A 16,660-nucleotide genomic window follows, 5' to 3' on the forward strand; every position below is an offset into this window, starting at 1 on the left:
CAGTGCAGTGCATTTAGACAAGCATTAGTCAGACCAACAGAGAGGTGTAAACAGGGGACACAGACACAGTGAAATAGACTTAACACAGGACATGACACACGTATTTAGATATGGCTGTAAATAAGTCATGTGGCTATGACTAAAGCTGACATGGGTCATTGTGTGTGTGTGTGTGTGTGTGTGTGTGTGTGTGTGTGTTTGTGTGTGTGACTGTGTGTGTATGTTGTCATTGCAGGTTGATATGCTCACTGAAGAAAAAAACACCAAAGTACAACATCAAGTATTTGAAATGTATGTATGACATAAATTATTCATAACAAATGTAATTGTATTATAACTATGGAGTTGAAACTACACTTCAGCAAACTTCATTCGTTGTTGTTTTCACTCACACTTCTTATCGGTTTCCCCTGGCAACAGTCTCTGCGCCTGATCTGGGGTGAAGATCTATAGCGAGAAAGTGGGCAGGGTTAAGGAGCAAACGAGCAAGTCAGGAAGTCAGTGAAGTCACCCTGCTGCTCAAAGACGGCAGCTAAAACAGAGGATCACACTTGGTTTCGTTTCTCTTCAGTCTTTTCTCTCTCATAAACCACAATCTCCTTACTTCCTGCCTTGTGTGGGTGTGTGTGTGTGTGTGTGTCTGAATGTGTGTGTGTGTGTGTGACAGCAGAAAGAAGCTCTGTGACAGTAGAATCCAACATGCTTACTTAATGGTCTGAGATCTATAGCAACCAGGTACTGTGTTTACTTTAACTTTCTCCATGAACATCATCCTAATTTCGTCTGTTGTGATTGCTGTTATAAAAAAACTTTGTGTGTATGACGGATGAGATTATACAGGGTGGATATTTGAATTTAATTTTTTTTGGTTCTTTGATTACCCAGCAGATCATTTGTCATAACATAAGTAGATTAAATTGTATGAGAGAAGTAAGAAAACAACATAAATTAATTGTACTTGTGTATAATTTGTTTTTTAGTCATGGACACCTGAAGTTATATAATTGACTGACTTATCATCTGAGTCTGAACTATCAGCACGATCAGAAGGTACATTTCACAGGAAACTTTGTCTGATTATATTCGCTGATTTTAGTGTTTCTTATTCCGAGTAGTTTGTTAAGCTTTTAAACTATTATTTTATGTTGATGTACTGTTTGGGCCTACCTGTTTATTGTTATTTTGTAAGTTTCCTGGAAGCGTTTGTTAAGAAAACCGTAGCCGTAATCTATTCCGATAGACAACACATATTCAATCTTTTCCTCCAGATCACTGTCAGATTGACTTCATAAGAAAGTGTGCAGAACTGTTTAACAGTTCACATAAACTACAACAGGAAATGAGCAGGTTTTAGAAACATTAAAGCAACAGATTGTGCGGAGGATAGCATAACACCGTATATTAGCAGTTTTGTATGTGTGGCTTTTTAAGTTTCAGTGTAAATTCCATGTGGGATTATATCTCAGTCTCTTGTATGTAAAAGACACCAGATTTATTCTTGTAAGTAACTTTTCTTGTTCTTGTTGTTCTCTGTTTGTCTTTGTGTCCTTTTGTCTTTTCTCTCTCTCTCTCTCTCAATGTCCCTTTGCCATGACTAGATGGAGTTTGCCTGTAGTCATGTTGTGTGTAACTGGACGTCTGGCACCATGGTAACAGGTGACCGCACACTACTTGAAACTCTGTTTCAGCCTGAAAAACATTTCTGATGACACTGGACACTCTCGGCATGAAATGTCTACCGCTGATAGATCAACCTTTCAAAAGTTTCTAAAGTCACAAAGATCCTTGGGAGGGTTGAATGCGAATTCCTGATAGCTTGCTATTAAACATGCAGACTATTTACCACAGTAAATTGAAATTCACTATTTTGAAATGTCAGTTGTAAAAAAGACACTGTCCTTTCAGTGTGGCAATATGGAAGTCCTGTTTCAGTAGCACTGGTGTAAAAGTCATGTTGACAGTTATTCTTCCGCTCCTACCTGTGTGGTCTCATATCAAAAGAAGAGGAAATGTAGTACATCTCAAAGTGGCTTGTGTCACAGTTTGTTTTTGTGTGTAGGCCTACTGACCTCTCTTCTGCAAAGCCATTTTGTTTTTGCACACACAGACACACACACATGTCACTTTGAGTGTTTGCGGTTTGAGCTCATCTTGTTTCGTGTTGGCTCTTCAGGTCTCTCTTCCACTTTGCCCGGTGCCACACGTGATGCCAGCATCCCTGTTCCTCTCCCGAGAACACGCTCCATCAACGACCACGACTACGACAACCGGATCTCCGTCATCCCAAGACCAGGTAATATCCTTGTTCCCGTGCCTCCCTATGTCACTGGAATGCCTTGTCTGGCTTAAATAGGCAAGCGGTTAATGGCAATACTAAATGATAAAAAGCTTTTCAGAAAATAAACAATGATGACAAGATTTCTTTTAAGTTCCTATTTCTCATAATATACTTAGACCATTTTAGAATTACCCTTATTTTTTTTTTCGTATTTCTGGATGCTGAAGTACTGAAAGAGAAACTGTAAGTTGACGTCAATTGCTGCTAAAAGTGTGTACTGTCTGTACACGTTCAGAGTTAATTTGAGTAATGAAGCAACCAGAGTGAACTGCAGCATGGTGCAGTTTTAACCAAATTTCAGCAGACTTGGTCTGATCAATGTTCTATTTCATTTGACTTCATTTGATCACTGGATTCAACAAACACAACAACACACACAAACCAATTCAACTAAAGCTCTCTGAGGTGACAACAGAATTATGCAGTTTAAAATAAAACAATCCTTGTCCACATAAGCTCCATATTTGATACGGTCAGTGAGTGTCCATATGTCACTTGGAACACTGATATCACATGAGTATTCGCGTTGGTTAAAAATATGATATTAAATATTTCAGAAAATTATTATATTTTTTTGGTTTTAATATCTATTATTTAGATATTTAAAAAAGTCAAATTGCTACCTGTAGCTGTAGCTTTGTAGAATGCAGAATGTGACTGAACTGCAGCTGCTGGCAAAGACAGCAAGGTAACCAAAACTTGCAATTATTGTACTTACCCATCTTGCTAGTGTTTCTTGCTAGTGCTAGTCACACAGCTGTAGTTATTTTCTTCCAGGAAAGGGTCCTAAAGGGTTCTTCCGCGAAGAATCTTGTGATTGGAGAATGCATAATCAATTCATTTGATTTAATTGTTAATTTATCTGTTTATTTATTCATTGTTTTCAGATGTTGTGGAACTTCCTGTCCATATTAAAAGGTGAAGTCAGTTTTCAAGCTACTGTAGCACAGGGCCAACAGCATTTCCAGAGCATCCCATTTCAGAGGTTCGAAAATGCCAGAGTAGTGTTGATGAGGGACGTCATCGCCACAAAGGTGTTTCGGATTCAAACGAATCCAGTGTAGTGTAGACATGCCCTTAGTCAACTACCTCTTTAAGGGACCTGAGGGCGTCATCTTGACCTTTCACCTTTCACCTCAAATGGATAGCTGTACTGTGAAAATGACCCCATTTGACCCTGTTTCTGCCACAGCGCAGGCCTTGGCACCCCCACCTGTGCCCCCTCGCCTGTTTGATGCTCCAGCGCCAAAACCGCCGTGTGCCATCCCAGACCCACCCCGAGTGCCACCCCCAGTGCCCCCTCGAGGTAAGCCAGCCCTGTCCTTTAAGCTCATCACCCTCATATCAGTGTCATTGTTGTTAATGTTTTTGTAGCAAATTAAAATGTTTGTTTGTTTGTTTGTGTGCGTGCTGGATTGTGTGTGTGTGTGTGTGTTTGTATTAAGTGTTTTTATTTATATAATCACTGATATTGTTTTAGGATTCTGTTTTAGGATTTTATGTTATTTTTTAAACATATCTTGTATGCGGTGGCAACACTTTACCTATGAATGGCATGCCAATAAAGCTTTTTTAGAATTTGAATTTAAATTTGAATTTGTGTCTCCAAGACAATAAGCTCAACCCCCATTTCTCTAAGCTCCAAGTCTCAAAGACTGTTAGAGACCTTATATGAACTTTCGGAGGTAGAGTGAAGTGCAGGGATGACATACTTATAGGAGTTATGTGTTGTGTGCTCTTACATTTTGTTTGTAGGCGTAGAGGGGAGTGGGGAGAGCCCCATTAAAGCCAATGTCAATGTGCTTTTACTCAACGTGGGCCAACTTGTAGACATCAGTAAAGGTATGGCCTCCCCCACGCATTCACACTCTCACCTACACACATTCAAGATGGTGGCTCACTTACTGTACATTTTCCATGCCAACACTCTTCATGGTTTTATTTTTTGCAGCAAGTGGTATCCAGAGCAACCAAAAGCCAGTGTACTGTCAGGCATGTAAAGCTGTCATGTCAACAGTTAGCTCTTTGCAAGGCCGACAGAACACAAATGTGAGTCCTTCCAAAGAACCATTTCATGTTCATGAGTATTTGTGAGTTTTTTTGTTTGTTTGATTTATGTAATATAGTTTGTATACTGTAGCAAAAAAAAAAAAATTCATTGTTGAACCTCACTATTTTACTGAAACTGAAAACTCAGCAGCGAGATTTTAGCCTTTTCTGTGAAATATGAATACGTAAAAAACAAAAGCTTTTCTCCTCTCTCTCTCTTTCTTTTTCTCTCTCTCTCCCTCCTTCGTTCTCCTCCCCCCCCCCCCCCCCCCCCGTAAACAGGTGTGGTGCTGTGAGTTCTGTGGGTCAGAGAACCCACTCTCAGGCCCTGGGAAGAAGCTCAGTCGTCACCCCCAGCTCCAGCGGCCCTGTCCTGGTCGGGACGTGATGTACGTGCACGAAGATCTGGATACGGATTACGAGAACCTGGAGGACATGCTTGTGGTCTTCTGCGTGGATGTTTCCGGAAGCATGAGCGTCACCTCAGAGGTCAGTGTCCATCAACCGGCCGTCCTTGATTTGTTGAAATCACGTCTCTCAAGTCTCTCTTTTTTTATTCCAACCCCTCTCTTCCTGTCTTGTTTTTATTTTCGTATAGACCTCGCCTGGCAATGCCATGAGGTCTCCCACATATGTGTCACGACTACAGGTGAGTTTTTCAACTTCAGGGTACCTGGCATCAATAAGGACAGATCAGCTACAAGTTACAAATCAGCCTTTAGTTCATTGTTTAGATATCATCCATGCACCATTGATATTATCTGTGAGTGACCATCATTATAATATACGCAAGTGACATTCTGAGGCGTGAAAACTTGACAGACAGCTTTCCTCTTGATGTCATCAGTGACTTTTACTAGGAAAAAACGTTTTCTTGTGGCACGGTTTATCAGTTTCTCATTTTGTTAACCACTGGTCCTCTGAAACCTTGTCATAATTGCCGACAAAGTTGGCAGACAAAGCCAACTCAGACAAAGAGTCTCTTCGTTAAACAATAAAAAAAAAACATACCAATTGATTCTATAACCAAAGATCATCATCATAACCAACCAAAGTGTGCAATCTTTACTGATGTAATCCTAACCATAAGATGTAATCATAACCAACCAAAGTCTTTGCTGATGTCTACAGGGTGTGCAGGATGCCCTTCACAAGGCCTTATCGTCGCTGCTCCAGAAGTCTCCTCGTCGGAGAGTTGCTTTGGTCACATTTAACAATGAGGTAAAGAGAGGGACTTTTTTTGATGAACGGTATTTTTTTGGAAATCTCTGATCTTATGTGTTTGGTGGCCTATGCTTTTGAAAATATCACGACTTTTCACCAAGTTTATTTTGACTCATAGTTTCCATCTGTGACCTCCTCACTTATTGAAGCACCTCTGAAATCTGAAGAATTTTGAAAAGCAGGATGTTCTTTCAACGGTTACTAACACCTACTTTCCCGTCAAAGCTCTTAGTATATTTTGCTGACCTACTTTTGTACATAGTTGTACATAGTTGTATAACAGGGTTAAACATGATAAATGTTGCCCAACTTTTAGAATGGATAGCAAGGCCAGCAAGTCAAGCAATACAACAAATATGAACACCCACAACAATGAACATTTATTATTAATAATTCTTATTATTACTATTATTAATGAATTATTCTGTTATTATTCTGACTTTCATTCATTCCTTGTCTCATGATCATGATCATAATAAAGAGTATATCTGATTCGCTTGTTGAAATCATAAGTAAAAAAAAACCCTTTGTCTTTGTATTTCAGGTGACTGTGTACGGCGATGGTACAGTTGCCCCACTCACAATAAGAGACTGGGGACTTCTGGATTATGACTACCTACGACAGCAAGGAGAGACGTACTCCGCCCCACACTGCATCGCAGAGAGCCTCCTGTCCCTCACCAAGAGGGTGAAAGAGTGAGTTTGTCTTCCTGTCAGCACACAGATGTCTTCTGTCTATCTGACTGCCCCAAAAGCCATGTCTTGTATTGCTATCGCTCAATGGTGTTTTTTGCCCCCAACGGCACCTTTCAGGCAGCACAGCCTAAAAGGCACTACCTTTACCCTATTCCTAACCCTAACCCCCTCAACCCTCATCCTACCCCTAAACTGAGGGGAGTAGTGCCTTGAAGGCAGCGCTGCCTGGAAGGCACCATTGAGGGCAAATAATACCAAAGACCATTGCTATCAGGGATTTTTTCCCTCTTGGCGGATGCAAAAAATTAATTCAATCATTGAGAATTGCTCTGTAGAAAATGTGAATGGTGAGCTTACTGACAGCGGAGCTGTAGCAATGGAGTGAATGAAGTTGCACTTACTGTACACTTACTGTATGTCCTGTTCTGCCCCCAGACTGAGAGAAGATGGAGCCACAGCGCTGGGGCCTGCTGCCCTGTTCTCTGTAGCGATGGCCTCACAGTACCCAGGGTCAAAGGTCAGTGGTACTATGACTGTGACCAACAGACCCTTTGAAACAAGTGCGTTCCCAAGTCATTTCCAGTGATACAGATAATAACATTGAGCTAATGACAACTTAGGGATAGAAAAATAATAATAATAACGTTTTAATGTCGACATTTTTGTAGAGCATTACGCTACAGTCTAATTCTTTTTCGTTTCATTTCGTATCCACGTCGTTTTTTGAACGTTTGAACCAAGGAACCATCTAGAGCAGATCAAAAGGGTCTTTATCAGCATTGCCAATCATCAAGCGGTCATGAGAGAAGCGTGACCATAAAGAAAAAGGGGTTCACCGGAGCAACTCAGATGTGAAGGTTTTTTTTATTTTATTTAAGGTGCCAACATTGTGGGACCAGACCAGACTCTGATGAAGACGGTGTAACGTTGAAACGTTAGTCCCACAATGTGCTCCGGTGAACCCCTTTTTCTTTAGCCTACTACAGTTTGTCCACTCCCGTGACGCACCAGATAGTGATTTCAGGAGCGCGGAGGACTTGTTGTTCTTTTTTCTACGAGAAGCGTGACCATGTTTTCCCTTATGCAGGTGATTGTCTGTACAGACGGATGTGCCAACATTGGCCTAGGTCAGCTGGAGCAGGAGCAGGGCCACTGTGCGGCCCCCTCTCCCTACTTCTACAGCCAGCTGGCAAACTATGCCACCGAGAAGGGGTGAGTCAGCGCAGTGCACTCTCTTCCCTTTCAAAGAACGTTTCCGTTAATGGTTTCTATGTACTTTTCTTTTTAATGCAGAAAAACTGAAATAGAACGTTTCCACTAATGGTTTCTATTTCATTTGTTTTAATGCAGAAAAACTGAAATAGAAAGTTCCCACTAATGGTTCCTATATACTTTCAATGCAGATAAAACAGAAATAACTATGAAATGTAAAAAATAAATAAATAAAGCTGTTTTGAAACATAGTGCTTCTACCAATCTATCCAAATAAAAAATGAAAACTATGTACGTATATAACGGAACTTGCTGAATAAACTAAACGATATGTCGAACTCTAGGGTGATTGTATCGGTGATGACATTTGAAGGCGAGGATTGCCGCCTTGCAGAGGTGGGCAGGCTAGCAGATCTGACCGGTGGAAGGGTGAGTCACTCTTTCCTCTAAATACACTTCTGTCAGAGGAGTCTCGTTATTGTGGGAAGTCCTGTTTGTTTGAAGTTATCAGCTTCTGCTGTGTAGACTGTAGTAGGCTGTGAAGACTGTATTTTCGCTAGAAGAAGCTGATCTCTTCATCAGTGGAAAGTCCACCACCTGTTTCAAGGTGACCACTTCGTGCAAACATCCTGAACGCTGCCAATCAGATTAGGGCCATGCTTCATCGTATACCTGAGGTGTTTTTGACTGGCCTAATTGCTGCAACAGTGATCTTGATAGTATCGCTTCCCAGACAAAAATAGGCCGAGAGGCAAACAACAATGAAACAAAACTCAGTGAGACAGATGTGGTATCTGAATTGGCACCAGGTGGACAAATGATTTCTTTGTTGGTGCTGAGTGTGTCTATATGTGTGGCGTGTGCATGAGTGTACGTTTATTTGTGTGTGAGTCCACATGGAAGCACTTGATAACACTTCGACATTCTTGTCTCTGTCTAGATCAACATTGTCAACATTGGCACGGTGGCTACAGAAATTCAGTCAGCTTTAGCGGACAATGTCATGGCAACTGGGGTCATGGCAACACTATTGGCACCTGAGGGCGTGTATGTTTTTTTCTTTCCTTCTTTCTTATGAATTAAACTTGTTTTTTTTTTCTAGTAGTAAGATTCCCTTATCTCATGGTTACTGTGGTTTCTGTTAATGTTGCGGCTTTAGCCTGTTAATCTCGACTAATGCCCCCCCTCCCCTCCTCTCTTTCGCTCTCTCTCTCTCTCTCTCTCCCTCTCTTTCTCTCTCTCTGAATGTAGGTATTTCCCCTTTGAAGACGATGAGGCACACAAACTGGTGAGAGAGATTGGAAATGTGACTGAAGGCCTGGAGATCACGTTCCAGTTTGCTGTGAAACCGGACAAAGTGGAGAGTGAGTAGCCTGATCGAGATAGAATAATGGCTCTGCGTTCCGTTTGATCATCGTGGAAAGTTGTGTTCGACCACCGCCACTTCCTGTGTGATGTCCTGGGGCAGGAAGTGAGCCCCTGAATGTGTGGAGGTGTGAGAAACCAGAAACGTGAGCGCTGATGATAAAAAAAAACAAACATTCAAGCTGATAAGTGACTTTAACGCCATGCTTTTCATGAAATGTTATCTCATCGACTAAAGGAATGACAGAACTGTAAAAATGTGTACATGTTCTTTACCTGAGTATAGAATGTAGCTCAGCAGCTATGTACAGTATCAGTGACGTACATGCTTCATGGTACAGGTGCATCTCCACAAATTAGAATATAGTGGAAAAGCCTGCACAGACTGAGATACAAAATGCTCAGGAAAACATTGCCAGTATTTTGACGTCATTAGCTTCATTAGAATCCAGAAATGGAGCTAATTGTAGTATTTAAATGCCTCTGTCAGCAACTGCTACAGTAATTTCCCGCATATAAGCCGCATTGTGTATAGGCCGTAGGACAGTGTTTTATGCAAGTTAAAAGAAACAAAATTATATTAACACCATATTAATTGTCCCCCTATATTAACCTCATACTGAAGACATTTTGCAAAATCAACGTATAAGCCGCGGCTAATAGTCGGGAAATTACGGTACTAAGCATGGGCGCCAGTTTGGTTTGAAATGTGCTGGGGACAAAAACGCATTCGGAAGTGCATTTTCAGAATTGCTGGGTACAATGACGCATTCATTTTCTTTATCTTTTGCTCAGGTCATGTTTTGAAAGACGCTGTCTTTAAGTACTTATGTAAATGAATAAAAATGTTGACAATGTGACATGACGTGACATCGACTCAGATGCAGGCACGTACAGTAGCCTAGGTGTTCAAAAGATTCAGGGCTAGCCCGGCTGACCCTTCCATTTTCTGGGGGTCCGGGTGTTTTTCCCCCGGGGAAATTTTAAGATTGGGCTGTGAAAAATGCGATTTCAACATAGTTTGAGAAGGAAAGTAAGGCCAATCGTTGAGGTCCTCGTCGTCATATTTTAAAAACAAAGCTAATTTCCCCACTAGACCGAAGTCTACGTCTACTGAGTTTAGGTTTAGATGTGTATCGAGCAGAACGTTAATAACATACTCTGACGAAGATGTAGGCTAATCGAAACGTTAGACTGTTGCTGTGCACCTTTGCATTAGCCTACAATAAACTAACAAGCAAAAAAAAAAAAACACTAGCCTTATACACTGTGCTGCTCCGGTATTTTTCTCTTTTTGATCAACTTGTCCCCTGCCGTGGATGCATGCACCAGTAGTTGCTTGTAGAAGAGCATATCTATTCCTTTTTTGAAGTTCCCTATATGTCATTTATTGACTTCAATAGGCTACACGTATTTCCAGTTTACAAACAATACTAGAGGACGCCGGGTGGCCGCTCACATCGTTCTAAAGTTGCAACAAATGATTCGGACTCTAACGCCAGTAGTAACAATGTTGCAGTTGTGGCTGCCAGAGCCATAGATACGGCTCTGGTGGCTGCTATGTGTGTTATGAACTTCAGGCTACTTTTTAGTTTTTAGCCAAATTGAGCTCAATGTTTTTTTTTTTTTTAAAAAGTGGTGGGGACAAAATGACTCATGACGAAATCTGATGAGGACGCATCCTCACCGTCCCCATCGCAATCGACGCCTATGGTACTAAGGCTGCATGATTTGACGAAAACACAATTTCTGTGCCCCTTACAGACTATGCACACTCACCACCCAGAAGTGGTGCATTTAAGGAGGATGACATGAATATAAAAGTCGTAAATGTAACTAAATTAATTGTGCACGATTATTTGTAGCTTTTGTGAACAGGTGAATTGCATTGGTTCATATTGCAATACTTGTGCAGCTCTAACTGCTACTGCAGAGTCGTGTCTGCATTGTAGTGTGATTCTGTAGTTGTGCTGAGGGGATGGCAGCTCTAACTTTCCTCACGGGATCTAATTTCTAATTTCCGTCACGGGATCAAAAGAGTATACAGTATATACTACACTGCTACTGCAGAATCGTGTCTGAATGGTAGCATTATTCTGTAGTCGTGGTGGTATGATGGTCAGTTCTGTGTGTCCTCTGTAGGTTTCCAGAGGAGGGACAGGATCCCCTTCCAGCTGCAGCTGGACTTCAGGACGCGCGACTTGCAGAGGGTCACCCGAGTCATCACTCAGCAGAGACGGGTGACGACCAGCAGGTAACGTCACCACTACACATCTCCTTGGTAACATACAGTAACCTCCACATCTCCCTGGTAACGTAACCTCCACACATCTCCCTAGTAACGTAACCTCTACACATTTCCTAATGCAACCTCTACACATTTCCCTGGTAACGTAACCTCCACATCTCCCTGATAACGTATCCTCTACACATCTCCCTGCCTCACTGAACACTTCACCAGTACAGAACTCCAGTCAACAGTACAGCAACGCTACACAGCATACAACAGCAGTCAGAAGCATACACTACTTCCTTATACAGCACCACAACCCACAACACAGGCTAGTGGTATACAGCAGAGAGCCCACATACAACTAGAACATTATACAGTGCACTGCACAAGTCCAAGGCACACTGTTTTTACAACCCAGGCTGGTATGGGCAGCAAACGAAAGGGACGCCAACACCAATTTCATCTTGTGTTGGTGTCCCTTTCATGTTTGCTGCCCATGCAAGCCTGGGTCGTAATACACACACACAAAGACACACTTCTCCAAAACATTTATGTTTTTAATATAATGTCCTGTTTGTTCCTTTGACAGTTTTATAAGTCCTAATGTAAAGTCCTGTTTGTTCCTTTGACAGTTTTATAAGTCCTGATGTAAAGTCCTGTTGGTTCCTTTGACAGTTTTATAAGTCCTAATGTAAAGTCCTGTTGGTTCCTTTGACAGTTTTATAAGTCCTAATGTAAAGTCCTGTTGGTTCCTTTGACAGTTTTATAAGTCCTAATGTAAAGTCCTGTTGGTTCCTTTGACAGTTTTATAAGTCCTAATGTAAAGTCCTGTGCCCTGCTCTGGTCCTTGTGTCTCTGTAGCTGGGTGTGGGCGGGCAGCCTGAACATGGGTGTGCTGGGAGTGCACTGTGCGCAGCTGTGTGCCAGGCTCACGATGGAGGGACGAGTGCTGGAGGCTCAGAATCAACTGCGTGCCCAGCAGGACTTGCTCAAAGACATCAGGTGTGTGTGTGGGTGTGTGTGTGGGTGTGTGTGTGTGTGTGGGTGTGGGTGTGTGTGTGTGTGTGTGTGTGTGTGTGTGTGTGTGTGTGTGTGTGTGTGTGTGTGTGTGTGTGTGTGAGTGTGAGTGTGAGTGTGAGTGTGAGTGTGAGTGTGAGTGTGAGTGTGAGTGTGAGTGTGTGTGTGTGTGTGTGTGTGTGTGTGTGTGTGTGTGTGTGTGTGTGTGTGTGTGTGTGTGTGTGTGTGTGTGTGTGTGTGTGTGAGTGTGAGTGTGAGTGTGAGTGTGAGTGTGTGTCTGTGTCTGTGTCTGTGTCTGTGTCTGTGTCTGTGTCTGTGTCTGTGTCTGTGTCTGTGTGTCTCTCTCCCTTTGTGTGTGTGTGTGTGTGTGTGTCTGTGTGTGTGTGTGTGTGTGTGTGTGTCTCTCTCTCTCTCTTTGTGTGTGTGTGTGTGTGTGTGTGTGAGAGAGAGAGAGAGAGTGTGTGTGTGTGTGTGTGACCTAATGAATTCCATAGTTCTGTGAGTTGCACTTATTTGTTCTGTTGTCCCAGTCAGCAGAAGCCGAGCCCTAGAGAGGAGAGCGTGTATGGAAACTGGATCAGTACCATGAGCATGATCTGTGAGGACCTCACCGACAACAAGGTCAGGAGACACACGTAGCCCCGTGAAGAAACCTGCAAAAAAAAACAAGCAGATTATTGACTTATTCATTAGGCCCAATTCACACCAAAGATCCGCGACGAGACGAAGCCGTTGCAAAAGCAGTTGCAGCGGTGTGAATTAAATGGTGCACGTCGTTGCAAGCCATCGCAAAGCATTCAACATGTCTAGTGGCAGTTGCAAGGTTTTAGAACGTTGCAGCTCATCTCGTTGCGAATCTTTGGTCTGAACCCCACTTTAGAGTTTATTTGATAGGGACGGATACAGTGCACTAGCCTGGGAACACCCAGACCTTCACAATTGTACAATTGGGAGTAGGTCTGAAAAAAGGTTAATTGACTTACGAGTTCCAGCAGGGACATAAACATAAATATTTGGGCTCTGTGCATGACTCCATTTTGGATCGGCTTGTACTGGCATATCAACTTCCTGTTTCCATTAAAACACTGGCAAATATGGCTTTGTTCTGTAGTCAAGGTCTTCAGGACCTCTTCTAATGGTAATGTAGACCAACTTTGAGAACGTTGTGTGCCAACAGGAAAAGGGTTTAACATGTTCTTAACCTTAATCAAGGAACTGATGTTAGCCTACTGCACTGGTTAGACAACTATAGCTAAGTTGCTCAATTATAAATAGCCCACTATATTATTGCTAACAGGCCAGTAATCTGACGTTTTCCATTTTCTGTCATAGCCTGCTAGCTTGAACAGAAAGTTGATTGCCCAGTAGCAAGCGAATCCAAAATGGAGTCTTGCATGGAGCCCATTGGTACATTAAACTCTCACCAAATAATTTTAGAAGTGTAGCAATCTTGTGAACAAAGGTTTTAAATGCAGTTGTTCACTCAGTTCCAAAGAAATACGTGTCCATGCGGGATTAATAATTCTGTTTGGGTCCATTGGAAATGGGCTTCAATGGCCTCTTTCTTGACTAGACAGACCTACAGAGCAAATCCCAAATTTGCTGAAAGTTCGTATGGGTATTCCCAGCTAACTGTATACTGTACAGACAAACTGATATCTGATGCTAGTAGCATAGTGTTTATAGCTAATGCTGATTTACAACACTTGTCCCTAGAACAAAGACAAAAAATGATGAGGATTTATTATTACCTCCGCCAAAGGAGGTTATGCTTTCATCAGGGTTTGTTTGTTTGGCTGTCTGTCTGTCTGTCTGTTTGTTTGTTTGATTGTTCGCAAGACAACTCAAAAAGTTATGGATGGATTTCGATGGAATTGTTAGGGATCGAAGGTCTGAAATGACAGGGAAGAAGGGAAGAAGGGATTACATTTTGGGAGTGATCCGTATCACTGTCTGGATCCAGGAGGCGGTTATGTTTTCGCTTGGCGGAGGTCTGCGCTCTCTGAGTGCTTTTCCAGTTTATTTTGTTTTTTGGAGATTACCTAATCAATGACTTGAAACGAGGATCATGTAAAATATGAATGATGGTACTATCTGTGTTTATATAGGGTAGTAGTAAAAATATGACACTTTATATACGTGCCTTTTGTGAAGCTGTTAGAATATCACAGATTTGGAAGCACTGCCTTCCTGAGTAACTGAGTACTGAGGTGGTCATCATCTGTTGCAGGAGAGCAAAGAGGCCAAAGCTGACCATGCCCAGCCATCTTCCCCAGTCACGGTCAGTCCATTAAAGTCAAACTCATATTCACATAGACATTTATACATTTATTTTCTCTATGTACAGTACCAGGAATTGTAACCATGAGAACACATAAACGCTTGAATCAGAGCATATGTAACAGACGCTATACTTCTTCAAAGTATGGTTCGCGTAAGACCTGATGCTTGATCCTGATAATTGATGCTAGAACTGCTAACAGCTGGACATGCTTATTCATCTACCACTTCCCACTACCTTCTTCTATCATGACTATCCCTCGCCTCCCTCCCTTGACTTCACTTGAACTCTTATTCTATTATTATACTATTATTATACTATTATTTATTATTATTATGTGAATAGTGCTTACTGCTGCACTAACGATATCCTAGTAGCACTGTACCGGTATTGTACCTTGATTGTTGTAAGTCGCTTTGGTTAAAAGCTAAAGACTAAATATGGATGTAAATCAAATGTAAACGTGAATGCTTGAGGAGACCCTCGCATGACTTGCACCGCTTGTTTTCCCACCTCAGGAGCTCTCGGACGAAGCTGCTAAAGTGGTTTATCAAATGAAGAGGGCGAAGAGTGTCGGAAGTCGAAAGAAACCAGCAGCAGCGATGACGAGTTAATCACACAAGCCCACACAGAGTTCATCCAGCCGTGGCGCCGAGGACCTGAGCAGATCAGTCCTCCTTATAGACACATTTCAACTGTCACCAGGATATGATTCATATGACCGGTGGTCAGAGGATGCCATTTGTAAACGTCCTGTGTTGGTCCAGCTTGCTGTAATTATGGAATACCACCGTCAAGTTGTGGATATGATGTTTTAGAGTGGACCATGCTGAAAGGAAGTGATGAAACTGTGAAGTTTAAAGCAGCACTAATGAAGATTTGCTCTTAGGGTCCCCCTACAGGTGATGAGCACAATGATAAATGAACTTGTTAATATAATAAATGTGCGATTTTGTATCAAATTAAAAGCGTAACTCAATACGGTACAATATAGAGGGAATGCACAGACAGCAGCTGTAGAAAGAGAGGTCAGAATTCCTGTAAGTAGCCTATCTATTTGTACTCTACAGTCTCGAAGGCAGTTCTGTTGGTGACTTTTGTTGCCTACAAAGGTTGCTTTGTTTGTTGGTCATTTTGTTTTTGATGGCACATAGGTTGTTGATTGGCCACTGAGGCTTCTACCTAAAGCACGAGGAATTTAACACCACCTGTATTTATTATCTGGAAAAAAAGAAGAAATTGTTGTGAAAATATGAAAATACTTTCAGACTTACAGTAATGAGGTAGGTCTGAAGTAGCCATGAGGATATATTGCCTGCGTTGTCTTGAACATGCTATGTCTCAGGGTCTCTCTCATGCATGTATTTGCTTTGCCTGGAAAGTGCAATAAAAGCACCTGGAACGGAAACACACTGAATGAAGTTTTGCTTTCAGGCGCATATATTAATTGTAGGTCTTATATCTTTACAAAATAAACAACCAAGCACGTTCATGTGTCATGAGGTAAACAAATGTGTTTCCTCTTTACCTCTAACAGCTGCACACACACACACACACTGTCACACAATCATAGTGATTGCTGATGAATACAGCACATCTGACATGCTTGAGTCTTCCAAGTATTTTTCAGATTCAATTTGTAAAGAAACCAATGTATCCACTAAAGGTTGTATGAAACTCATATGGGTAAAATGAGAAGCTGTGAGTTATGATTTTGTGTTTCCTCAAACTGAACAGTATTAGAATAAACAACCTTGAGACAGATGAAGACTGTTGTATTGTTGGACTCCTGCTTTTGGTGAACTCAAATGTTTTAGCATCAATGCAACACTAAACGCAACAAAGGTGTCTCATTTAAAAAGAAAAACACACAAACACAAACTCTGACATGTGCACATGTAAAAATCTACAATGGCTGTCTCTTTAAGGTCAGAACTAACATGAAAAGATCCTGTGTGTGCTGGCATGCACCTTCATCTCCCCAACTCTTACCCTGTGTTCCAGTTTGCATACTTCTATAATTACAATACCTAACATAAGTGCACAACTTCTGCACTCACATACGGTATTGTAAGTACAGAAGTATGCGAATTGGAACACAGCCTTATTCTCCTCTCTTATCTGACTATTTGTGTGTCACGTTCCTGAATGTGTTAACCAGATGCATATGCACTTAAAATAAAACTTGTGCACTCACACTAGGTATTGTAAGTACAGAAGTATGTGAATTGGAACACAGCCCTAT

The 16,660-nt window shown here is 41.7% G+C and overlaps 1 protein-coding gene across 2 annotated transcripts; it reads left to right on the forward strand.

Annotated features, from left to right (window-relative positions):
• The first annotated feature begins 162 nt into the window (after positions 1-162).
• si:dkey-9k7.3 (circularly permutated Ras protein 1) lies at positions 163-15,823 on the forward strand. Of its 2 annotated transcripts, XM_062515892.1 has the most exons (22): positions 233-291; positions 421-735; positions 981-1,050; positions 1,599-1,656; positions 2,174-2,293; positions 3,531-3,644; positions 4,094-4,180; positions 4,290-4,387; positions 4,670-4,876; positions 4,986-5,036; positions 5,519-5,608; positions 6,156-6,307; positions 6,743-6,824; positions 7,395-7,519; positions 7,864-7,948; positions 8,460-8,566; positions 8,771-8,883; positions 11,027-11,138; positions 11,979-12,119; positions 12,665-12,755; positions 14,365-14,415; positions 14,934-15,823. In XM_062515892.1, the coding sequence occupies exons 4-22, from the start codon at positions 1,599-1,601 to the stop codon at positions 15,027-15,029; spliced, it is 1,980 nt and encodes a 659-aa protein (XP_062371876.1). In that variant the 5' UTR covers positions 233-291; positions 421-735; positions 981-1,050; the 3' UTR covers positions 15,030-15,823. The 2 variants fall into 2 exon arrangements, with proteins under 2 accessions (XP_062371877.1, XP_062371876.1); XM_062515893.1 differs by having other exon boundaries at positions 163-735; positions 3,536-3,644.
• Positions 15,824-16,660: the final 837 nt, after the last annotated feature.

This window comes from Sardina pilchardus, chromosome 16 (genome assembly GCF_963854185.1).
Source record: "Sardina pilchardus chromosome 16, fSarPil1.1, whole genome shotgun sequence".
NCBI lineage: Eukaryota > Metazoa > Chordata > Actinopteri > Clupeiformes > Clupeidae > Sardina > Sardina pilchardus.